The following is a 27,091-nucleotide window of genomic DNA, read 5'->3' as shown; positions in this document are numbered from 1 at the left end:
GTTGGCTTAAGGCTCAACATTCAGAAAACAAAGATCATGGCATCTGGTCCCATCACTTCATGGGAAATAGATGGGGAAACAGTGTCAGACTTTATTCTTTGGGCTCCAAAATCACTGCAGATGGTGATTGCAGCCATGAAATTAAAAGACACTTGCTCCTTGGAAGGAAAGTTATGACCAACCTAGATGGCATATTCAAAAGCAGAGACAATACTTTGCCAACAAAGGTCCATCTAGTCAAGGCTATGGTTTTTCCAGTGGTCATGTATGGATGTGAGAGTTGGACTGTGAAGAAAGCTATTGGAGAAGACTCTTGAGAGTCCCTTGGACTGCAAGGAGATCCAACCAGTCCATTCTAAAGGAGATCTGCCCTGTGATTTCTTTGGAAGGAATGATGCTGAAGCTGAAACTCCAGTACTTTGGCCACCTCATGCGAAGAGTTGACTCATTGGAAAAGCCTCTGATGCTGGGAGGGATTGGGGGCAGGAGGAGAAGGGGATGACAGAGGATGAGATGGCGGGATGGCATCACTGACTCGATGGACGTGAGTTTGGGTGAACTCCGGGAGTTGGTGATGGACAGGGAGGCCTGGCGTGCTGCGATTCATGGGGTCGCAAAGAGTTGGACACGACTGAGTAACTGAACTGAACACAGGTGGAAATGGAGGATCCAATCATTATAAGGACAGTTGGACATAGGGTCCAGGTTGACATTAATGCCCAGAGCCCTGAAACATCAGCCTGGAATCCTGTTAAGAGTGGGAGTCAGGGCCAGTGTCACAGACATGTGTGTGACCTGTGAGGTTGTAAGTGTAGTTGTAAGTGACAAATAAATTCAAGGGATTAGATCTGATAGAGTGCCTGAAGAGCTGCGGTTAGAGGTTCATAAAACTGTAAAGGAGGTGATGGCTAAAACTATCCCAAAGAAAAAGAAATGCAAGAAGACAAATGGTTGTCTGAGGAGGCCTTACAAATAGCTGAGAAGAGAAGAGAAGTGAAAGGCAAAGGAAAAAAGGAAAGATATACCCAAGTGAATGCAGAGTTTCAGCGAATAGCGAGGAGACATAGGAAAGCCGTATTAAGTGAACAATGCAAAGAAAGAGGGGGAAACAATAGAGTAGGAAAGACTAGAGATCTCTTCAAGAAAATTAGAGATACAAAGGGAACATTTCATGCAAAGATGGGCTCAATAAAGGACAGAAACAGTAAGGACTTAACAGAAGAGAAGAGCTGAAGAAGATATGGCAAGAATACACAGAACTGTACAAAAAAGATCTTAATGACCTAGATAACCACAATGGTGTGATCACAAACCTACAGCCAGACATCTTGGAGTGTGAAGTCAAGTGGGCCTTAGGAAGCATACTACAAACAAAGCTATTGGAGGTGATGGAATTCCAGCTGAGCTATTTCAAATCCTAAAAGATGATGCTGTGAAAGTGCTGCAATCAATACATCAGCAAAATTGGAAAGCTCAGCAGTGGCCACAAGACTGGAAAAGTTCAATTTCATTCCAATCCTGAAGAAGGGCAATGCCAAAGAATGTTCAAACTACTACACGATTGAGCTCATTTCACATGCTAGCAAGGCAATGCTCAAAATTCAAGCTACGCTTCAATAGTATGTGAATCGAGAACTTTCAGACATACAAGCTGAATTTAGAAAAGGCAGAGGAACCAGAGATCAAATTGCCATCGACTGGATCATAGAAAAAGCAAGAGAATTCCAGAAAAACATCTACTTCTGCTTCAGTGACTACACTAAAGCCTTTGACTGTGTGGATCACAACAAATGGTGGAAAATTCTGAGACAGGAATACCAGACCACCTTAGCTGTCTCCTGGGAAACCTGTATGCAGGTCAAGAAGCAACAGTTAGAACTTTACATGGAACAAGTGACTGGTTCAAAATTGGAAAAGGAGTATGACAAGGCTGTATATTGTTATCCTGTTTATTTAACTTACATGCAGAGTACATCATGTGAAATACCAGGCTGGATGAACCACAAGCTAGCATCAAGACTGCTGGGAGAAATATTAATAACCTCAGATATGCAGATGACACAACACTTATGGCAGATAGTGAAAAGGAGCCACGGAGAAAGTGAAAGAGGAGAGTGAAAAAGCTGGCTTAAAACTCAACATTCGAAAAATGAGGATCATGGCATCCAGTCCCATCACTTCATGGCAAATAGGTGGGGAAACAATGGAAAAAGTGACAGACTTTATTTTCTTGGGCTCCAAAATCACTGCGGATGGTAACTGCAGCCATGAAATTAACAGACGCTTGCTCCTTTGAAGAAAAGCTATGACCAACCTAGACAGCATATTAAAAAGCAGAGACATTACTTTGCCAGCAAAGGTCCATCTGATAAAATCTATGGTTTTTCCAATAGTCTGTATGGATGTGAGAGCTGGATTATAAAGAAGGCTGAGCACTGAAGAACTGATGCTTTTGAACTGTAGTGTTGGAGAAGACTCTTGAGAGTCCCTTGGACTGCAAGGAGATCAAACCAGTCAATCCTAAAGGAAATCAATCCTGAATATTCATTCTAGGGACTGATACAGAAACTGAAGCTCCAATACTTTGTCCACCTGATGCAAAGAGGCAACTCATTAGAAAAGACCCTGATGCTGAGAAATATTGAAGTCAGAAGGAGAAGGGCATGACAGAAGATGAGATGGTTGGGTGGCATTACTGACTCAATGGACATGAGTTTGAGCAAGCTCCGGGAGATGGTGAAGGACAAGGTAGCTGGGTGTGCTGCAGTCCATGGTGTCACAAAGAGTCACACATGACTTAGAGACTGTACAACAACTACAAGTGTGGTTTTATATTTGTCCAACATCCCGATATTTCCCTTTTGAAATTCTTAATTTTAGAACAAAGGGCTCTGCGTGTTCAACTTGTGCTGGGTCCTGCAAAGTATGTTGTTGGCCTTGGTAGGATTATGAGTAGTCTGGAAATGAATGGAGCTCCAGGCCAGGTGTGGCTTGCTGTGCATCTGCCAGGTCTGCAGACCCATCTGTAGTACTTTCCTGATCTCTGAATGTATAGTTGGCATTGACATTCCCAGTAATTGATACAACGCCATTCTTCCTCCTTGGCTGGTGGGATAAGAGATATCACGGTGAAATGGCCAAGTGGAGAGCTCTGAAACTGCCAACCCCTCACACACACACACACACACACACACACACACATCCATGGCCAAGATAGTAAATCAAAGACAATACTTCATCACAGAGAATCTGGCAGAAATTAGTGCCACTCTTAAAAATGTAAAGAATACAGGGGTAGTAGGAGGACCTCATAATATCTCCATATAACTGACCATTCTGCCCTCTGCAAAAAAACAAACAAACAAAAAACAATAATTTGAAGGTAACAGTGGACTTTAAACACAAACAAGAAGTAGCCCTGATAACAGGGGCTGTGTCAGGTGTGGTATCTTTGCTAGATCCCATTTAGTAGAGATTCCACCAACTCTCCAAATAATTCCTCTTTTAAGATCTAGAATCCTATATAGAAACCTACAATACATTTATATATTGATCTAAACAGTTCTGCAGTCTTTCCCTGTCTCTCAAGTCATTAACAATCTTAACACAAGATAAGACAATCATCAACCTCAGTGTGTACAATGCTTCCCATGATCGGACTTGAGCCATAGACTCTTGGAAGGAATACTGAAAAAATGATGCCCTTGGGGCTTCCCTGATGGTTCAGTGGTAAATAATCCATCTACCAATTCAGGAGACACCGGTTCAATCCCTGGTCTGAGAAGATCCCACATGCCACAGAGCACTAAGCCCGTGCAGCACAGCTATTGAGCCTGACCTCTAGAGCCTGAGACCTACAACTACTGAGCCCATGTCTCCTGGAGCCCGTGCTACACAAGAGAGACCACTGCAGTGAGAAGCCTGAGCACCACAGTTAGAGAGGAGTCCCTACTCACTGCAACTAGAGAAAAGCCTGAGCAGCAAAGACCCAGCACAGCCAAAAATGAATAAATAAAATTATTTTTAAAATGATGCTGTGTTCTTACTTGACGCCTCACATCAGATGCACAGTGTGGACCCATCCCACTACTGGTAATATTAATTCCGATTTCCCATTATTTGGTGTCAGCCAGTTTTCTCCACTGTGAAGTGACCAGTTCCCCCTTTGTATTTAATTGGGATTTTGTGCAGGGCAATTCTGAGTGTATGCCAGTATCTGTTCCTCACCAAACCTCTACCCACAAGAGTCTTAGCCTCTATTTATGACCTTGTCTGTATCAGCTACCACTGACTATGTTGCCAGATGGTGATTATCCATTCCCATTTTCTTTCTACAATTATTAGCTGATGTCCTTTGAAAGGAAGGATTTCCTTTCTCCCTTATTTGTCTTTCTCAGTCTGGACTCATGGATTCCTATTTTAATCAAGGGCTATAATCCTATGTTTTTTATTTTTGTACTCCAATTGCCCCATTTTGGTGAGGAAACACCATTCAAGATGGCTCCTGTGTTTTTTTTTTTTTTTTCCATCTTCTTTTGTCATTCTTTGGCATTTCTTTATCTTCTGGCACAAGATGTTTCTGTGCATCCAGCCCCATGGAAAATGGTACTTAGAAACCAAGATCTGGGAAGAGAAGCTTCACTTACAGTGTTTTTTAAGTCTTCACTTGCTCCCTATAATATTTGTTTTTTCTAAGTTCCTTCTTGTTTTTTTTTTTTTCCTCTCTCTCACTCTTTTAATATTTATTTATTTGGCTGTGGCATGTGACTCCTGGTTGCAGAATGTGAACCTTGGTTGCAGCATGTGGGATCTAGTTCCCTGAACAGGGATTGAACTCAGGCCCTCTGTACTGGGAGCTCAGAATCTTAACCACTGGACCACCAGGGAAGTCCCTCTTTTTCTCTTTCATACTGGAGATGTTCTTAAAATACTGCATACCTTGGCTGTCCCTTTCACTAGAGTAAGGCAGTGAAAACCTAGTTTAGAAGCCATGGGAGGCAGAGGAGGGAGAGATTATTGACTGATAGATTCGACTGTAGGTTGTAGGGTGACCTGGCCAGGCTTGGTCAGTTTCTCATAAGAATTCTCTAGTCTCTTGTCTGGACAATGCATATGTGAATGCCTATGTTTTTAGAGCTGAATTGAGTAAGAGGCTAGAATTCCACTTGCGTTATTAGATTCTCACATAATACCCACACCCAGTATAAAATCTTTAGTTCAGCTTCTCAGACTCAGGCTCTCCAAGGAATGAATTTCCAATGGTGAGGGAGGGGAAAGGAGGTGGGAGGGGATAGACTGGGATTATCTACCTTTCACACTGATCTTCAGCTAATCCTGTTTTCTGGCTGGTGCCTCCACCTTCAAGCCTTTTGGGTGTTCTCTGGCCTTGACAAGCCTGCTTTCTGGATTCTCCCTAGAGATACTTTTAGTTTTTTTCTGATTCTCTAAATCAATGGCTATCAGCCAGGGCCATCTGACAATAACTGGAGATACTGAGTTTGTCACAACCGGGGAAGAGATGCTACTGGCAACTAGTAGGTAGAAGGCAGGGATGCTGTTAAACATCCTGGCTTTTTACAACAAACAGGTATCTGGCCCCCAAAGGTCAATAGTACCATGTTGAGAAACCCTGCCCTAAATCATTCAGTGCAAATATTTCTTCTAGCTTCCAGGTATTGGATGCCTCCTCATTTTTCCTTCCACTCTCACTTTTTGTGGTTTTATGCATTTAAAAGGTTTTAAAAATTCTTTACTGACATTTAAGAATTAGTTCTAGCAGGAGTGATACTAAACATAATTGTTTAACTGGCACATTTAACCAAAACTCATATGGTGGAATTTGAAATTATATTTGTCAAAAATATTTCAATTCCTGTCTCAAATGCTGGCTTAGATGAATGGATAGTGTTAGGAAGCATGGGTGAACCAAAGAGTGAAACAGAAGGCTTGTGGAATTAGCAAGAAATGGACTTTGGGCCTTACGGAACATCGCATACAGTTGCTCTGAAGGCAAGCTGTCATTTTGGTAACAAATAGCAAAAACTCTACATTATTACTTGCTGCTAAATGGCACCCCACTCCAGTACTCTTGCCTGGAAAAATCCCATGGGCGGAGGAGCCTGGTAGGCTGCAGTTCATGGGGTCGCTAAAAGTTGGACGGGACTGAGCGACTTCACTTTCACTTTTCCCTTTCATACATTGGAGAAGGAAATGGCAACCCACTCCAGAGTTCTTGCCTGGAGAATCCCAGGGACGGGGGAGCCTGGTGGGCTGCCGTCTATGGGGTCGCACAGAGTCGGACACGACTGAAGTGACTTAGTCCATCGAGTCAGTGATGCCATCCAGCCATCTCATCCTCTGTCATCCCCTTCTCCTCCTGCCCCCAGTCCCTCCCAGCATCAAAGTCTTTTCCAATGAGTCAACTCTTCGTATGAGGTGGCCAAAGTACTGGAGTTTCAGCTTTAGCATCATTCCTTCCAAAGAAATCCCAGGGCTGATCTCCTTCAGAATGGACTGGTTGGATCTCCTTGCAGTCCAAGGGACTCTCAAGAGTCTTCTCCAACACCACAGTTCAAAAGCATCAATTCTTTGGCGCTCAGCCTTCTTCACAGTCCAACTCTCACATCCATACATGACCACAGGAAAAACCATAGCCTTGACTAGACGAACCTTTGTTGGCAAAGTAATGTCTCTGCTTTTGAATATGCTATCTAGGTTGGTCATAACTTTCCTTCCAAGGAGTAAGCATCTTTTAATTTCATGGCTGCAGTCACCATCTGTAGTGATTTTGGAGCCCAGAAAAATAAAGTCTGACACTGTTTCCACTGTTTCCCCATCTATTTCCCATGAAGTGATGGGACCAGATGCCATGATCTTCGTTTTCTGAATGTTGAGCTTTAAGCCAACTTTTTCACTCTCCTCTTTCACTTTCATCAAGAGGCTTTTTAGTTCCTCTTCACTTTCTGCCATAAGGGTGGTGTCATCTGCATATCTGAGGTTATTGATATTTCTCCCGGCAACCTTGATTCCAGCTTGTGTTTCTTCCAGCCCAGCATTTCTCATGATGTACTCTGCATAGAAGTTAAATAAACAGGGTGACAATATACAGCCTTGACGAACTCCTTTTCCTATTTGGAACCAGTCTGTTGTTCCATGTCCAGTCCTAACTGTTGCTTCCTGACCTGCATACAGATTTCTCAAGAGGCAGGTCAGGTGGTCTGGGATTCCCATCTCTTTCAGAATTTTCCACAGTTTATTGTGATCCACACAGTCAAAGGCTTTGGCATAGTCAATAAAGCAGAAATAGATGTTTTTCTGGAACTCTCTTGCTTTTTCCATGATCCAGTGGATGTTGGCAATTTGATCTCTGGTTCCTCTGCCTTTTCTAAAACCAGCTTGAACATCAGGAAGTTCACGGTTCATATATTGCTGAAGCCTGGCTTGGAGAATTTTGAGCATTACTTTACTAGCGTGTGAGATAAGTGCAATGTGCGGTAGTTTGAACATTCTTGGCATTGCCTTTCTTTGGGATTGGAATGAAAACTGACCTTTTCCAGTCCTGTGGCCACTGCTGGGCTTTCCAAATTTGCTGGCATATTGAGTGCAGCACTTTCACAGCATCATCTTTCAGGATTTGAAATAGCTCAACTGGAATTCCATCACCTCCACTAGCTTTGTTCGTAGTGATGCTTTCTAAGGCCCACTTGACTTCACATTCCAGGATGTCTTGACACATTAATAAACCCCTTTATTTATATGAAATCAAAATTGTTTTTGTAGAGTATAATTAGAAACTGCTAAAGACGATTACTCCTTGGAAGGAAAGTTTTGACCAACCTAGATAGCATATTCAAAAGCAGAGACATTTCTTTGCCAACAAAGGTCCGTCTAGTCAAGGATATGGTTTTTCCTGTGGTCATGTATGGATGTGAGAGTTGGACTGTGAAGAAGGCTGAGCGCTGAAGAATTGATGCTTTTGAACTGTGGTGTTGGAGAAGACTCTTGAGAGTCCCTTGGACTGCAAGGAGATCCAACCAGTCCATTCTAAAGGAGATCAGTCCTGGGTGTTCTTTGGAAAGAATGATGCTAAAGCTGAAACTCCAGTACTTTGGGCACCTCATGCCAAGAGTTGACTCATTGGGAAAGACTCTGATGCTGGGAGGGATTGAGGGCAGGAGGGACACCAGAGGATGAGATGGCTGGATGGCATGACTGACTCCATGGACATGAGTTTCGGTAAACTCCAGGTTGGTGATGGACAGGGAGGCCTGGCGTGCTGCAGTTCATGGGGTGGCAAGGAGTCAGACACGACTGAGCAACTGAACTGAACTGAACTAGAAAAGTTTTTTTTTTTTTTAATATAATTTTATCATTTTTACTTTCCCAATGGACTTTGGGAAATCAATTCATTCCTATGAAGAAGAAGAAACAAGAAACACTGTAGTAACAAGAATCGATTTTGAATACCTCTGCAAAGTAAGACTGGCGGGGTTTTGTAGAAACTAATACATGAATATAGGTTAAAATGAAGCTTTAAGGAGCAGTTTTTAAATTTATTCTTTAAAAACATTTTCCCTAATTTTAAGCTTTCTCTTATTTTCAGTCAAGTTTGTGGTTGTGTATTTGTATATGTCAATATACATATATGTATTATTGTTTAGTTGCTAAGTCATGTCCAACTTTTTTCAACCCCATGAATTGCAGCATGCCAGGTTTCCCTGCCCTTCACTCTCTCCTGAAGTTTCAGCAGACAGTTGGATTAAAGATTTACTGAGCATGGCCCTGCCCACCAGAGCAAGACCCAGTTTTCCCCACAGCCACTGCCTCCCATCAGGAAACTTACACAAGCTTACTTCTCTACCAGAGGGCAGACAGAAGAAACAAGTATAATTCCACAGCCTCCAGAACAAAAACCACCATCACAGAGAACTAACCAAAATGATCACATGGACCACAGCCTTGTGTAACTAAATGGAGCTATGAGCCATACTGTGCAGGGCCAACCAATATGTACAGGTCATGGTGGAGAGTTCTGACAAAATGTGGTCCACTGGAGAAGGGAATGGCAAATCATTTCACTACTCGTGCCTTGAGCACCCCATGAACATATATGCATATATATTAATAAAAACTGCCCTTTATAAGAGTTAAGCCTTTGATTGAAAATCATTCATACACTCCAACAACCACAGACTCCAGATGTGTCTTTTTCCATGAAAACCTCCATCATTCTCAAAAACACATGAGAAATACCTCAATAAATAAATCTTGATAAATTTCTATATTCACTACTAAATAATTGCTTCAATTATATAACCACTCCATTCATTATTTGAAGAGAAAGGTATTTGTGCGGCCTATAAAAAATGGAAGACTCAGTCATCATAGTCTTTAGATAAAATGGCTCTGAAACAAAATTATTTTAATATCTCGACATAAAATAAGGCAAAAACATACCATATCATTTCTCTCTCATGCCATTTTCCATTCTTATAAAGAAAAAACAAAAACTGCACTTCAAGTAAAGTATGTTGGTTGCCTAAGATTTGATCAGTTTTTAAATAATCAGAAATTTTCTGCTTTTTGAGAAATAAGAAGTCTAGCTATGATCTGGGGTGAAATATAGAGCTCTCATAAACACAGCAATACCAAAAATCTATCTTCCAAAAATACGTGCCAAAGTCAGATGTTCCAGCCCCTCCCATGTGAGACATAGACAGTTCATTTAATTTTTTTTTTAAACTGGAGCATAATTGCTCTACAATGTTGTGTTAGTTTCTGCTAAACAATAACATGAATCAGCCATAAGTATACATATATTCCCTCCCTCTTGAACCTCCCTCTTATCAGCCCCCACCCCCACCCCCAGGTCATCACAGTGTACCAAGCTGGGATCCCTGGGGTATATAGCAGCTTCCCACTGTGTATGCCAAGCCGCTTAGTCATATCCGACTCTGTGTGACTCCATGGACTGTAGCCCACCAGGCTCCTCTGTCCATGGGATTCCCCAGGCAAGAATACTGGAGTCGGTTGCAAGGCCCTCCTCCAGGGGATCTTTCTAACCCAGGGGTCCAACCCACATCTCTTACATCTTCTGTATTGGCAGGCAGGCTTTTTACCACTAGCGCCCACCTGGGAAGCCCAAAAGCTAGCTATCTGTTTTACACATAGTAATATATATATGTGTCTCTCCCAAACACAGTTTGTCTCATACCTCTCCCCTCCCCACCCTTGTGTCCACATGTCCATTCTTCATGCTGCCTGTCTATCCCTGCCCTGTGAATAGGTTCATCTGCACCATCTACTGCACGGCATTGAGGAGCGAAGCCTGTCATATGGTTTCTGCATCTCAGTCAGGGTGGCCTTCCTGCTGGAGGTCATCCTGGGAGGGGTTCCTGGGCAGCAGGGTCAAGGCAGCCAGTGGTGACAGAGCCAGTAGGCAGCATCACGTGACAGCTTGCCTGCGCCTCTCCGTTGTTCATGACTTTGGCTTCTAATGCCACCCAGGACACTTCAAGACAAAAAGCTAGAAATGCTACGCATCCTGAGACTTGCAGGGAAACGGTAGCTACAAGCCAACTCCTTGCCCTACACTCAGTGAAAATACTGTAATGCAAATTCCCACAGGGTTTCCACAGGGGTAAACTACAGAATTTCCGAAAATATTATTAGTAATCCAGTCATTATTTTCCTATACCTCCCCCACTCCCATCAAAATGACTCTGAAATCTAGTTTGTTTGCTCTGCCAAACAGAGCAAGAAAAGAATCAGATGATCTCAAGAGAGACAGAGACAAAACAAAGACAGGGCCAAGGATCTTGTGAATGTGGGTGTCCACATTCACATAACTCCTCCTGGAGTCCCCTCTGCTGTCCCCTCCCCTGTTTACAACCCATTTTTGTTTCAATAATCCTAGGAATTGGCAAAAAGGCAGGAGGCGGGGAAGGATGCTGTTTTTCATCCAACACAAAGTATTTAGCAAGCCTCTGCAGGGAGGCAAAACTTCTCCTGTACCCTTTTACAGCTTCCAGCTGGGACTGAGAATTAAATTGATAAAAGACAGATTAACAGGAGAGAAAAGCATGCAAATTCTATTTAATATTTTTACATGTACACAGGAGCCTTCACTGGAACAAGAAGACCCCAAAGCAGTTAGGCCTAAGTGCTTATATACCAGGTTGAACAAAAAATAGTCATTGTGGAAAAGTAAAGGGCTCCCCTCATAGCTCAGTTGGTAAAGAATCTGTCCGCAATGCAGGAGACCCTGGTTCAATTCCTGGATTGGGAAGATCAGCTGGAGAAGGGATAGGCTACCCATTCCAGTATTCTTGGGCTTCCCTGGTGGTTCAACTGGTAAAAAAATCCAGCTGCAATGCAAGAGACCTGGGTTTGATCCCTGGGTTGGGAAGATCCCCTGGAGAAGGGAAAGGCTACCCACTCCAGTATTGTGGCCTCGAGAATTCCATGGACTATATAGTCCATGGGGTCGCAAAGAGTTGGACACGACTGAATGACTTTCACTCACTTCACTAAAATATCTGTGAAGACAAAAGGAAGATGAGGGTTATTTTAGTAAGCTCTGTTTGTACAGATTTCTATCAGCCTCAGCTTCCCATCTCTGCTCATCAGTATGTTTCTTTCCCCTTGGTACAGGGAAGGCATCTTTCACATGGGAGACTTATCTCCTGCTTTTAGGAAGAAAGGTGAGTTCAGCATACCCTTCATGAATGTGCTGTTTTTCAAGAGTCTTTAACTCAAAATAATCCTTATGACACAGTGGTATATTTGGGGGTATATATTCTGCCACTCTTCACCTCCACAAGCATACAAGGTGATTTTGTTGCTGTTATTTGTTTGTTCTGGCTGCACCAGGCAGCTTGCTGGATCTTCTTAGTCCCCTGACCAGGGATTGAACCTGAGCCCCAGAAGTGAAAACACTGAGTTCTAACCACTGGACCACCAGGGAATTCCCAAAAAGGTGTTAGAGACAAAATTGTGTCCCCCACCAAATTCATATGTTAGTCTTAACCCCTAGTACCTTAGAATGTGACCGCGCTTGGAGATAGGGCCATTTAATTACAGTTAAATGAGGTCATTGAAGTGAAATGAAAGTCACTCAGTCATGTCTGACTCTTTGACACCCCATGGACTGTAGCCTGCCAGGTTCCTCTGTCCATGGAATTCTCCAGGCCAGGACACTGGAGTGGGTTGCCATTCCCTTCAGGGGATCTTCCCAACCCCGGGATTGAACCCAGGTCTCCCCCATTGCAGGTGGATTCTTTACCCTCTGAGCCACCAGGGAAGCTCAAATGAGGTCATATGGATGAGCTCTAATCTGATACAATTCATGTCCTTATAAAAAGAAAGAATACTGGGGCACAAGCACAGAGGAACAACCAGGTGAAGACACAGCACGAGCGCAGCCATCTGCCAGCCCAGGAGAGACGCTCAGAAGGACCCTACCCCACCAGCACCTGGACCTCAGGTTTCTGGCCTCCAGGACAGTGAGAAAATACATTTCTGTTGTTTGATGCACTCAGTCATGATGCTTTGTTATGGCAGCCTGAGAAGATTCGTATACGAGGCCAAAGAATACCACATAAAATGTTTCCCTGAGGAACTACCTAGACTTTGCTGTTGAAAAATCTCCTCAGTCCAGCAGTCTCACAAAACACGAGATGTATGTAAAGAAGTTCTGTAGCTACTGAATGATTAAACTCAGAGCCTGACTATTTACAATCAACACTGTCTCCAAAAGGTCACATCTTACAGGTTCTTGTCCACTGTGTGTTCCCCGCCTGGCTCCCTGATGACACTCTCCTGAGTCATTGGGCAGCTCCCTAATTGGTTTTCTGTTTTCTGAGTGCCAGTTTCCTGATGAGAGCTGTTTACAGCCTCACCACTTTGGCCAGAGGAGGGGGCGGGAGGGAGACCGACTGCTGACAGAAGCTGTTTCTAAGAAACTCATCTCTTGTTTTCCCCAGATACAGTCTGTGATGGGAGAAGAGACTGAAGGGACAAACTTGAAGACAAAATATCAGATCATGAGCAGGGACGTGATTCCCAGCAGGGTGCTAGTCATTCAACCACTGTGGCTGGAGCTCCAATCCTGAGCCAGGTTCTGAGTCAGGCACTGAGGATGATGGCGAGAATCAGTGAAGATCTAGTCAAGTGTGATGTCTTAATTAATGAACCCTGAGACTAATGCTGCTCTAAGATGAAGTTGTGTGCATTTAAAACAAACAAAAAACTCACATTCTGCAGGCATCATAGAGAAGTTTGGAGCTCAGCATGAAGAAATGGGAGAAGGGAATCTAACTTCCAGAGATCTAAGTGGAAGAATCAGTAAGGAGGCAGGGACAAAGGAAGATGGGGAGACAGGGGCTAAGGAAGAGCCAGATTTGGTGAATGCAAGAGGCTTTGCCCTTCTTTCAGCTGTAACCTGCACTCATTTCACACGCTAGCTAGCAAAGTCATGCTCAAAATTCTCCAAGCTAGGCTTTAGCAGTAAATGAGCTAATAACTTCTAGAGGTTCAAGCTGGATTTAGAAAAGGCAGAGGAATCAGAGATCAAATTGTCAACGTCCATTGGATCATAGAAAAAGCAAGAGAATTTCAGAAAAACATCTGTTTCTGCTTCACTGACTATGCAAAAGCCTTTGACTCTGTCGATAACAACAAACTGAAATTTCTTAAAGAGATGGGAATACCAGACCACGTTATCTACCTCCTGAGAAACCTGTATGTAATGTAGGTCAAGAACCAATAGTTAGAACCAGACATGGAACAACGTACTGGTTCCAAATTGGGAAAGGAGTACGTCAAGGCTGTGTATTGTCACTCTGCTTATTTAACTTACATGCAGAGTACATCATGTGAAATACCAGACTGGATGAAGCACAAGCCAGAATCAAGATTACTGGAAGAAATATCAATAACCTCAGATATGCAGATGACACCACCCTGATGGCAGAAAGTGAAGAGGAACTAAAGAACCCCTTGGTGAAAGTAAAAAAGAGGAGAGTGAAAAAGCTGGCTTAAAACTCAACATTTAAAAAACGAAGATCATGGCATCTGGTCCCATAACTTCATGGCAAATAGATGAGGAAATAATGGAAATAGTGACCCACTTCTGGGCTCCAAAATCACTGCAGATGGTGACTGCAGCCATGAAATTAAAACATGCTTGCTCCTTGGAAGAGAAGCTATGACCAACCTAGACAGCATATTAAAAAGCAGAGACATTACTTTGCCAACAAAGGTCCATCTAGTCAAAGTTATGGTTTTTCCAGTAGTCATGTATGAATGTGAGAGCTGAACCATAAAGAAAGCTGAGCACCAAAGAATTGATGGTTTTCAACTCTGGTGTTGGAGAAGACTCTTGAGAGTCCCTTGGACTGCAAGGAGATCCAACAAATCCATCCTAAAGGATATCAGTCCTGAATATTCACTGGAGGGACTGATGCAGAAGCTGAAGCTCCAATACTTTGGACACTAATATGAAGAGGTGACTCATTAGAAAAGACCCTGATGCTGGGAAAGATTGAAGGCAGGATAAGGGGATGACAGAGGATGAGATGGTTGGATGGCATCACCAACTCAATGGATATGAGTTTGAGCAAGTTCCGGGAGTTAATCAAGGACAGGGAAACCTGGCGTGCTGGTCCATGGGGTTGCAAAGAGTCAGACTTGCCTGACTTGCAACTGAACAACAGCTGTAACATGAGAGCAGTCCCCACCCTCCAGCAGAAGTGCTGACACCTCTCTGTGCTAGGAACGCCTTGCTATTCACAGGACTCCACCAGCTCTCTAGGGAAGAAGGGGGTGATGAGAAGGAAGGCCTGAGTTCATCATTTCTGGGGCAGGAGAGCAGCACCGGTGTGTGACTTGCAAGCTCCAGCTAGAAAACCACATTGAGAGCCATCTCAGTCTCCCCCTCCCAACCTCAGACTCTCTATCAACCCCACCCCACCCCAACCGTGGGGACAGAAAGCAGATCCCCAAACAACACCTAGGTTCAACCAAACCAAAAGCTGATTCTTTGCTTTAAGTCACTACGTTTTCGGATAGTTTGTTAACACAGTCATGAAAAACCAAAACACTTCTCTTCAAGTCTTTTCAATTGCTTCTTTTAAGACCTACATCAGGGGGAGGAGCCAAGATGGCGGAGAAGTAGGACGGGGAGAACACTTTCTCCCCCACAAATTCATCAAAAGAGCATTTAAACGTCAAGTAAATTCCACAAAACAACTTCTGAATGCCGGCAGAGGACATCAGGCACCCAGAAAAGCAACCCAACTCTTCGAAAGGAGAGAGAAGAAATACAGCTCCACCCACCAGAACACCGACACAAGCTTCCCTAACCAGGAAACCTTGACAAGCCACCTGTACAAACCCACACACAGTGAGGAAAAGCCACAATAAAGAGAACTCCACAAACTGCCAGAATATAGAAAGGACACCCCAAAATCAGCATTTTAAACAAGATGAAGAGACAGAGGAATACCCAGCAGGTAAAGGAACAGGATAAATGCCCACCAAACCAAACAAAAGAGGAAGAGATAGGGAATCTACCTGATAAAGAATTCCGAATAATGATAGTGAAATTGATCCAAAATCTTGAAATCAAAATGGAATCACAGATAAATAGCCTGGAGACAAGGATTGAGAAGATGCAAGAAAGGTTTAACAAGGACCTAGAAGAAATAAAAAAGTCAATATATAATGAATAATGCAATAAATGAAATTAAAAACACTCTGGAGGCAACAAATAGTAGAATAACAGAGGCAGAAGATAGGATTAGTGAATTAGAAGATAGAATGGTAGAAATACATGAATCAGAGAGGATAAAAGAAAAACGAATTAAAAGAAATGAGGACAATCTCAGAGACCTCCAGGACAATATTAAACGCTACACATTCGAATCATAGGGGTTCCAGAAGAAGAAGACAAAAAGAAAGACCATGAGAAAATACTTGAGGAGATAATAGTTGAAAACTTCCCTAAAATGGGGAAGGAAATAATCACCCAAGTCCAAGAAACCCAGAGAGTCCCAAACAGGACAAACCCAAGGTGAAACACCCCAAGACACATATTAATCAAATTAACAAAGATCAAACACAAAGAACAAATATTAAAAGCAGCAAGGGAAAAACAACAAATAACACACAAGGGAATTCCCATAAGGATAACAGCTGATCTTTCAATAGAAACTCTTCAAGCCAGGAGGGAATGGCAAGACATACTTAAAATGATGAAAGAAAATAACCTACAGCCCAGATTATTGTACCCAGAAAGGATCTCATTCAAGTATGAAGGAGAAATCAAAAGCTTTTCAGACAAGCAAAAGCTGAGAGAATTCTGCACCACCAAACCAGCTCTCCAACAAATACTAAAGGATATTCTCTAGACAGGAAACACAAAAACGGTGTATAAATTCGAACCCAAGACAATAAAGTAAATGGCAACGGGATCATACTTATCAGTAATTACCTTAAACGTAAATGGGTTGAATGCCCCAACCAAAAGACAAAGACTGGCTGAATGGATACAAAAACAAGACCCCTACATATGTTGTCTACAAGAGATCCACCTCAAAACAGGGGACACCTACAGACTGAAAGTGAAGGGCTGGAAAAAGATTTTCCATGCAAATAGGGACCAAAAGAAAGCAGGAGTAGCAATACTCATATCAGATAAAATAGACTTTAAAACAAAGGCTGTGAAAAGAGACAAAGATGGTCACTACATAATGATCAAAGGATCAATCCAAGAAGAAGATATAACAATTATAAATATATATGCACCCAACACAGGAGCACCACAGTATGTAAGACAAATGCTAACAAGTACGAAAGGAGAAATTAACAATAACACAAGAATAGTGGGAGACTTTAATACCCCACTCACACCTATGGATAGATCAACTAAACAGAAAATTAACAAGGAAACACAAACTTTAAATGATACAATAGACCAGTTAGATCTAATTGATATCTATAGGACATTTCATCCCAAAACAATGAATTTCACCTTTTTCTCAAGCGCACATGGAACCTTCTCCAGGATAGATCACATCCTGGGCCATAAAGCTAGCCTTGGTAAATTCAAAAAAATAGAAACCATTCCAAGCATCTTTTCTGACCACAATGCAGTAAGATTACATCTCAATTACAGGAGAAAAACTGTTAAAAATTCCAACATATGGAGGCTGAACAACACGCTGCTGAATAACCAACAAATCACAGAAGAAATCAAAAAAGAAATCAAAATTTGCATAGAAATGAATGAAAATGAAAACACAACAACCCAAAACCTGTGGGACACTATAAAAGCAGTGCTAAGGGGAAAGTTCATAGCAATATAGGCATACCTCAAGAAACAAGAAAAAAGTCAAATAAATAACCGAACTCTACACCTAAAGCAACTAGAAAAGGAAGAAATGAAGAACCCCAGGGTTAGTAGAAGGAAAGAACTCTTAAAAATTAGGGCAGAAATAAATGCAAAAGAAACAAAAGAGACCATAGCAAAAATCAACAAAGCCAAAAGCTGGTTCTTTGAAAGGATAAATAAAATGGACAAACCATTAGCCAGACTCATCAAGAAACAAAGGGAGAAAAATCAAATCAATAAAATTAGAAATGAAAATGGAGAGATCAAAACAGACAACACAGAAATACAAAGGATCATAAGAGACTACTATCAATAATTATATGCCAATAAAATGGACAACGTGGAAGAAATGGACAAATCCTTAGAAAAGTACAACTTTCCAAAACTCGACCAGGAAGAAATAGAAAATCTTAACAGACCCATCACAAGCACAGAAATTGAAACTGTAATCAAAAATCTTCCAGCAAACAAAAGCCCAGGTCCAGATGGCTTCACAGCTGAATTCTACCAAAAATTTAGAGAAGAGCTAACACCTATCCTGCTCAAACTCTTCCAGAAAATTGCAGAGGAAGGTAAACTTCCAAACTCATTCTATGAGGCCACCATCACCCTAATACCAAAACCTGACAAAGATCCCACAAAAAAAGAAAACTACAGGCCAATATCACTGATGAACATAGATGCAAAAATCCTTAACAAAATTCTAGCAATCAGAATCCAACAACACATTAAAAAGATCATACACCATGACCAAGTGGGCTTTATCCCGGGGATGCAAGGATTCTTCAATATCCGCAAATCAATCAATGTAATACACCACATTAACAAGTGGAAAAATAAAAACCATATGATTATCTCAATAGATGCAGAGAAAGCCTTTGACAAAATTCAACACCCATTTATGATAAAAACTCTCCAGAAAGCAGGAATAGAAGGAACATACCTCAACATAATAAAAGCTATATATGACAAACACGCAGCAAACATTATCCTCAATGGTGAAAAATTGAAAGCATTTCCTCTAAAGTCAGGAACAAGACAAGGGTGCCCACTTTCACCATTACTATTCAACATAGTTTTGGAAGTTTGGGCCACAGCAATCAGAGCAGAAAAAGAAATAAAAGGAATCCAAATTGGAAAAGAAGAAGTAAAACTCTCACTATTTGCAGATGACATGATCCTCTACATAGAAAACCCTAAAGACTCCACCAGAAAATTCCTAGAACTAATCAATGACTATAGTAAAGTTGCAGGATATAAAGTCAACACACAGAAATCCCTTGCATTCCTATACACTAATAATGAGAAAACAAAGAGAAATTAAGGAAACAATTCCATTCCCCATTGCAACAGAAAGAATAAAATACTTAGGAATATATCTACCTAAAGAAACTAAAGACCTATATATAGAAAACTATAAAACACTGGTGAAAGAAATCAAAGAGGACACTAATAGATGGAGAAATATACCATGTTCATGGATTGGAAGAATCAATATAGTGAAAATGAGTATACTACCCAAAGCAATTTACAGATTCAATGCAATCCCTATCAAGCTACCAACAGTATTCTTCACAGAGCTAGAACAAATAATTTCACAATTTGTATGGAAATACAAAAAACGTCGAATAGCCAAAGCGATCTTGAGAAAGAAGGATGGAACTGGAGGAATCAACCTGCCTGACTTCAGGCTCTACTACAAAGCCACAGTTATCAAGACAGTATGGTACTGGCACAAAGACAGAAATATAGATCAATGGAACAAAATAGAAAGCCCAGAGATAAATCCACTCACATATGGACACCTTATCTTTGACAAAGGAGGCAAGAATATACAATGGATTAAAGAAAATCTCTTTAACAAGTGGTGCTGGGAAAACTGGTCAACCACTTGTAAAAGAATGAAACTAGAACACCTTCTAACACCATACACAAAAATAAACTCAAAATGGATTAAAGATCTAAACATAAGACCAGAAACTATAAAACTCCTAGAGGAGAACTTAGGCAAAACACTCTCTGACATACATCACAGCAGGATCCTCTATGACCCACCTCCCAGAATATCGGAAATAAAAGCAAAAATAAACAAATGGGACCTAATTAAACTTAAAAGCTTCTGCACAACAAAGGAAACTATTAGCAAGGTGAAAAGGCAGCCTTCAGAATGGGAGAAAATAATAGCAAATGAAGCAACTGACAAACAACTAATCTCAAAAATACACAAGCAACTCCTACAGCTCAACTCCAGAAAAATAAATGACCCAATCAAAAAATGGGCCAAAGAACTAAATAGACATTTCTCCAAAGAAGACATACAGATGGCTAACAAACAGATGAAAAGATGCTCAACATCACTCATTATCAGAGAAATGCAAATCAAGACCACTATGAGGTACCACTTCACACCAGTCAGAATGGCTGCGATCCAAAAGTCTACAAATAATAAATGTTGGAGAGGGTGTGGAGAAAAGGGAACCCTCTTACACTGTTGGTGGGAATGCAGACTAGTACAGCCACTATGGAGAACAGTGTGGAGATTCCTTAAAAAACTGGAAATAGAACTGCCTTATGATCCAGCAATCCCACTGCTGGGCATACACACTGAGGAAACCAGAAGGGAAAGAGACACGTGTGCCCCAATGTTCATCGCAGCACTGTTTATAATAGCCAGGACACGGAAGCAACCTAGATGTCCATCAGCAGATGAATGGATAAGAAAGCTGTGGTACATATACACAATGGAGTATTACTCAGCCATTAAAAAGAATTCATTTGAATCAGTTCTAATGAGGTGGATGAAACTGGAGCCTATTATACAGAGTGAAGTAAGCCAGAAGGAAAAACACCAATACAGTATACTAACGCATATATATGGAATTTAGAAAGATGATAACAATAACCCTGTGTACGAGACAGCAAAAGAGACACTGATGTATGGAACAGTCTTATGGACTCTGTGGGAGAGGGTGGGAAGATTTGGGAGAATGGCATTGAAACATGTAAAATATCATGTATGAAACGAGATGCCAGTCCAGGTTCAATGCACGATACTGGATGCTTGGGGCTAGTGCACTGGGACGACCCAGAGTGATGGTATGGGGAGGGAGAAGGGAGGAGGGTTCAGGATGGGGAGCACATGTATACCTGTGATGGATTCATTTTGATATTTGGCAAAACTAATACAATTATGTAAAGTTTAAAAATAAAATAAAATAAAAAAAAGACCTACATCAAATCATCTTCTCTGGAAACTTATCTGACATATTCAGTGCCACCTTTATTTCATTTTATTTTATAACCTGATACAGTTTTGAATTATATAGTTCTATGCCTGCTTTTGGTCAGTGTAATAAATTAACCTCTTTTAAACTAGTAATGTTAATGGCTGATATTGAGCATCACAGACCAGGCAATATAGCTGGAAATACATAATATCATTCCCACTTTACAGATTAGGAAACTGAGGCATAAAGTGGTTAAGTAATTTGCCCAAAGGTGGTTCTGTAAAAGTACACTCCCAAATCGGCTCATTGTTCTGTAACTTTGGTGACATGCATTCTGAGCTTTAAATGCTAAAAAGGAAGCTTATGTGAAGAAAATAGCATTGCATCTATATTCCAGGCAAGAAGAAGAAGATTAAAGTAAGAGACTCAGAAACATATAGTATCAATACTTGGTTATTGGACTAATAATGTCATATACACTTGGGGGTATTGGCTGGGCCACCTCTGTAACGTGTGGGTCTATAGTGTGTAGAAGAGAAAAATAAGCCACAAAACCGTTGAGAAACAGGAAAGTACTGTTATGATTTTGGAAGTTTCTCAAGCCTAGTGGCATGAAGAATGGTTCTACTTTGACTGGGAGCCATGTAAGATGGTCTACTGGTGATCTGCTTTTGTTTTCTGCAACAAGATCTCTCTTTGAGCTAACTTGGATTGGTTTCTGCCTTCTGTAATGAAAAGCTCTCTGGCTAAGACTCCGTCCAGAAGATCACATCTGGATGACCAAATGAGATGGCCATAAAATAAAACATTGTAAAATCTATTTACTGGCTATGCTATTTTCTACTCAATGAACCACAGGTTTCTTGACAAATTTTATATTAGGAGAGAAATGAAGGATCATGCCAGGAAACACGAAGTTCTTCAGAAGTAATCTGATTATAAACCTATTTCCTTAATAGGATACAATTTGATTCTAACTCTCATTACCTTTTGACAAGAACATAAGACACTGGTTGTTTAGTCAACAATTCATGAAGCTTTCTCAAATGTTCACAGCCCAGTAGGGTGCATGGTAGATGCCAGCATCCATCTTCATTTTACTGATGGAATTGAACTCTACAGGGCTGGAGAATATCTGAGATCATAAGGGTAAGTAAGAAGCTGGTCTGTTTTGGGGTTCTTGGTCCATTACTCTTTTTACCACTGTGCGTTATTCTATGGTGCCTTTTTTGCCCTTGTAAGCATCAAGGAAACATTTTTTCTGACCACACAGATATCCAGGTTTAATTAGAGCTTCTCCAGAGCTAAGTGTTACACACAAGCTGTTACTTTATCATGGTGAGTTAGGAAACTTCAAAATACAATGTTTATCACAAAGTCATCTTCTTGCAGATGTTTCCTTCAGAGCCCCCAAAAGTCAGTGCTCTGAGGACATTCCAGTTTTGAAATATTTTATTGAACCCACTTCTATAAATGCTATGAAAATCACTCAAACTTCCATACTTTCAACAAGGTGACCATACAATCAAATTTTGAGGCACTGCTCACAATGGCATAGCATCCAAATAGGACAACAGAGTAATCTGTATTCACTTCCTGTGGATATTCTGGAATATGATTTTGAAAGCTCATATCTGCCTTCTGCTCCGAAAGGGGCAAGTCAGTGTGCCCCAATGTGGCCATCACCCCCTCCCAAATCAAGAGGCTTATTCTATTTGTGTATTCTTTTGAAATGTTTTCAATTTTAAATTGCCATAGGAGAATTTGGTTAAGCTCCAAAGACACTTAAATATGAAAAAAATTTCAGGAGGATTTTGGAAAAAGGAATAAGCTATAACAGCAGTTCAAGTGGTGCACTGACCTAAGTTTAACATGGGAAGGTCATGCACCATTTGGTGGGTTTTGTTTGACTCTCCTTCCCTGGTCAGGCGTGCCGTCCTTGACTCTTGCTTCCACTTGACCTGGGATTGGCCCTTATGCAACTTTAGGCAAAGGCCAAAGAGACTGTGGCCTGAAGGACTCCTGGGCCTGCCAACCTGCACCTTAGAAATTCTGCTGCTGCCTGGCTGTCTCCCTAATAGACAAGAGCAAGGATGGACTCTGTTGTCCATGTTGCATCTCTCAAAGATGGAACAGTCCCCTGTCCGTGCGCGTGCTTCTTGTGAGATGGCTAGGAAGAAGGCTTGCACCCTGACAAGTCAGGAACACCACAAAGCACCAGTTTCTCTCTCAGCTGTTTTTCTGCTTTGCCTTATTTTTTTGTGCCTCATGTTTTGATCACAAACTGAGGAAGGTAGGATGTTGTTTAGACCTAAAGATACAGCTCCCTCTTTGGGGCTATTATCAAGAATTCCCTCTTTGGGGTTGTTGTCAAAAACAATCTAGAATATTTTTGGATCTGATTTGTGCAAATTTGAGAGAATCACACTCAATTTAGCACAGTTGTTCCTTGGTATACATGGGGAATGGCTCCGGAATCCCTGCAGATACTAAAATCCTGTGGATGCTAAGTCCCTTACATAAAATGGTGTAATATGTGCAGATAACCTGTGCACATCTTCTCACACACTTTAATTCATCTTTAGATTACTTATAATACCTAATATGATGTCAATGTTACGTAAATAGTTGCCAGAGCATGACAAATTCAAGTTTTACTTTTTTGAAACTTCCTGGAATTTTTTTGCCAGAATATTTTTTTCCCCTTTTTTATTGTGGTAAAATATACATAGTTCAGAATTTACCATTTTAATCATTTTTTACTGTACAATTCAATGACACTAAATACATTCACAGTGTTGAGCAACTATCATCTTTATCTATTTCCAGAACTTTGTCATCATTCCAAACAAATTCAGTACCCATTACACAATAACTCCCCATTCCCTCCTCCCCTCAACCTCAGTAAACCTCTATTCTACTTTATGGATTTGCCTATCCTCAAATATTTTTTAGTAGAAGTACAGTTGATTCACAGTATTGTTAGTACCAGTTGTACAGCAAAGTGATTCAGCTATATATATAAAATTCTTTTCCAGATTATTTTCCATTACACAATAGGTTATTACAAGATATTAAATATATATCCTGGTGTTATACAGTAAATCCCTGTTGCTCATCTATTTTATGTGTAGTAGTTTATCTCTTAATCCCATACTTCTAACTTATTGTTCCCGCACCTCCCTTTCTCCTTTGATAATCAAAAAGTTTGCTTTCTGTGTCTGTGAGTCTGTCTGTTTCTGTTTTGTATATAGATTCGTTTGTATTATTTTTGAGATTCCACATAAGTGATACCAAATGATATTTGTCTTTGACTTACTTCACTTAGTATGTTTATCTCTAGGTCCTTTCATACTGCAAATGCAATATTTAGTAATACTCCATTGTCTATATGAACCACATTTTCTTAAACTAATCATATATTTACAGGCACTTGGTTTTTTTTCCCATGTCTTAGCTATTGTAAATACTCCTGCTATGAACATTGAAGTGAATGTGTGTTTTCAAATGAAAGCTTTTCTCTTTTCCAGGTATATGCCCAGAATCAGATCATAGCTCTATTTTTAGTTTAAGGAACCTCCATACCATTTTTCCATAGTGTCTGCACCAACTTACATTCCCACCAGCAGTGCACAAGGGTTCCCTTTCTCCACACCCTCTCCAGCACTTACTATTTTAGACTTTTTGATGGCAGCCATTCTGACCAGTATGATGTAATACCTCATTGTGGTTTTGATTTGCATTTCTCTAAGAATTAGCAATGTTGAGCATCTTTTATGTAGGCCACCTGTGTGTCTTCTTTGGAGAAATGTCTAATTTAGGTCTTCGGCCCATTTTTTAATTTTTATACTGAGTTATATGAGCAACAAATTGGACAACCTAGAAGAAATGGACAGGTTTCTAGAAACATACAGCTTGCCAAAATTATGCCAAGAATAAATAGATAATTTGAACAGGCTGATCACTAGAAGTAAGTCTGTTAAAAAACAAAACAAAACAATAATAACTTCCTGCAAATAAAACCAGGAAGGACCCGATGGATTCATTGGGGAATTCTTACTACACATACAAAGGAGAACTTATACCAATCCTTCTCAGACTATTCCAAAGTACTGAAGAGGAGGGAACATTCCCAAGTTCATTCTCTGAGACCGCCATTACCCTGGTACCAAAACCAAATAAAGACACTATTAAAAAAAAAAAAGAAGAAGATGACGATTACAGGCAAATATCTCCGATGAATATAGACGTAAAATCCTCAACAAAATATTACCAAACTGAATCCAACAATGCATAAAATGGATCATACACAAGAATCAAGTTAGATTCATCCCAGGGTCACAAGGATGGTTCAACATATGCAAATCAACCAATGTGGCACACCACACTAACAAAAGGAAAGACAAAACACACAATCATCTCAACAGACACAGAAAAAGCATTTGATACAATTCAACGTCCAGCCATGATAGAAAAAACTCTCACCAAAGTGGGTATAGAGGGAGCATATTTCAACATAAAAGCCATCTATGACGACAAACCTACAGACAACATAATACTCAACAGTGAACAGCTGACAGCCTCCCTGCTAACTTCAGGAACAAAACAAGGATGCCTACTCTCACCACTTCTATTCAATGTATTTTTCCCAAATATATATATTTTTAATCATTAAAAGTCATTTTTATTGATTAAAGAATTTGAGGAATTAGAATAATTACAATTGATATAATTTTATTGAAGCATAGTATATTTATAAAATTATGTTAGTTTCAGGTGTATAACATAGAGATTCAGTGTTTTTACAGATTATAATCTATTAAACTTATTATAAAGTAATGGCTATAATTCCCTCTACTATGCAATATATCCTTGTTTCTTAACTCCCAAATATTTTTTATCCCCAACCAGTTGAATTCTTGAATGCAGAACCTACAGTTATGGAAGGACAGTTATAAATTTATTTAAACCAAAATAAGTATTCCTTAAAGGATCTACCCTGATTTATATATATATTTTAAGCAGGCCTGAGGAATGAATTATCAACCAAGATACCCACCTTAGATTTAGCATATCTGTGCTTTAATCTCAGGACCCAGGTTAAAAACAAATTCCTCTTCCCACCAAATTAAATTCCTCAAAGTAAGCCCATCCTTTCTTCATTGGTCTAACCCTCCTACATAGGCCTCTGTGATTCCACCAATTCATCTTAAACCTGAAAACCTGGAACAGCTGTGGATAAATGCCAGTGTTCCCCCTTTGACCCTTATGCCTTACCATCTCATTTCTGCAGACAGAATTAATACGGTTCACAACACTGGGCAAAACTGAAGCAGAGCTTATAGGTATACTCAGAGTTTCTGAAAACTCTTCAACTCTGTGTGAATCTGTCTCCGTTTATTTCATGTGTTTTTATAAACAGTAGGGGAGCAATAACTATTTGGAAAGTTAAATTGATTTAACACAGTAAAATCCACTTTTTTTCAGTCTTGAAATAACACTGGACTTTGCTATTCTATTTTGCTAACATTTCTCCTCAGCCCCCACCACCCACTAGTCTCGCTGCTCCTCAGGTCCCCATTACCTGCACTTCTCTCTTTCTTTTTAATTTTCCAAACAACAATATTTTTTAGTACAGATATTATTCCAAGGGACAATGCTGGAGGAAATCAAATGAATCGAGAACAGAAGAGAGTGGAAAAGGAAAACTGAGAACACGTATTTTCTAGGCCCCTCCAAATTAAAGCTTAAAAAACAGTACTTCACAAAATGTCACATTCAAACATCAATTTAAAAAAAACTTTTGTTGGACGCACACTTTAAGCAGCCCAGGGAGGGGGCCCTAGGCTGGCCTGGGAAACCACATCCTGTGGGTCCAGGCTGACCCCCGAGGCTCAGGCCTTTCTACTAGGATAGGTAGAGAAACTTACATCGCTAATCTTTCTTACCTTTCTCCAGGCAGCAGGAGGCCATTTGAGGTCTGCAGTTAGGTCAGGGTGGTTAGGTCCACTCTTCCTCAGACACTGAGCCTGGTCTGGTGTCAAGGAAGTGGCATTCGGACACGAATCATGAAGCAAAGGGAGGAAAGAGTGTCTTCAGGTAAGGCTGCCCACGCTAGGTCTGCCCGTGAGCCTCCTGACGCCGCCGTGCAGCCCGAGGCCTCAGCCTTAGCCTTACCTGGTTCTCACCTGTGATCCAATAGAACTAATCGGGGACAGCTGTGAACTGTTCGGCGCTTAGAACACAGAATCACACTCAAAATTTAAAAGCTTCTTTTTAACAGCAGTTTTAATCATAGTTTTCCCTGTTCTTTTCAAAAGCAGGGCCTAGTCAAGATCTTGTATTGCCATGAAGAAGGTATTTGGTACTACCTTCTCTGAAGGAAGACTTCCCTGGTGATTCAGAAGGTAAAGAATCTGCCCACAGGACAGGAGACCAGGGTTTGATTCCTGGGTCAGGAAGATCCCCTGAG

General features: G+C 40.8%; 1 protein-coding gene across 1 annotated transcript in view; it reads right to left on the bottom strand.

Moving 5' to 3' along the window:
• The window catches only part of RTN4IP1 (reticulon 4 interacting protein 1), a 141,220-nt gene extending 114,422 nt beyond the window's left edge, over nt 1-26,798 (bottom strand). The window contains exon 1 of the mRNA XM_086317514.1: nt 26,568-26,798. Coding sequence (XP_086173640.1) covers nt 26,568-26,592 — 25 coding nt within the window. The 5' untranslated portion in view covers nt 26,593-26,798. The remainder of the gene's footprint in view (nt 1-26,567) is intronic.
• Between the last annotated feature and the right edge of the window lie 293 nt (nt 26,799-27,091).

Source organism: Bos grunniens, chromosome 9 (genome assembly GCF_055505025.1).
Source record: "Bos grunniens cultivar Pamir isolate PY7600 chromosome 9, Bosgru_T2T1.0, whole genome shotgun sequence".
NCBI lineage: Eukaryota > Metazoa > Chordata > Mammalia > Artiodactyla > Bovidae > Bos > Bos grunniens.
This window is presented reverse-complemented; position numbering and strand designations above follow the sequence as displayed.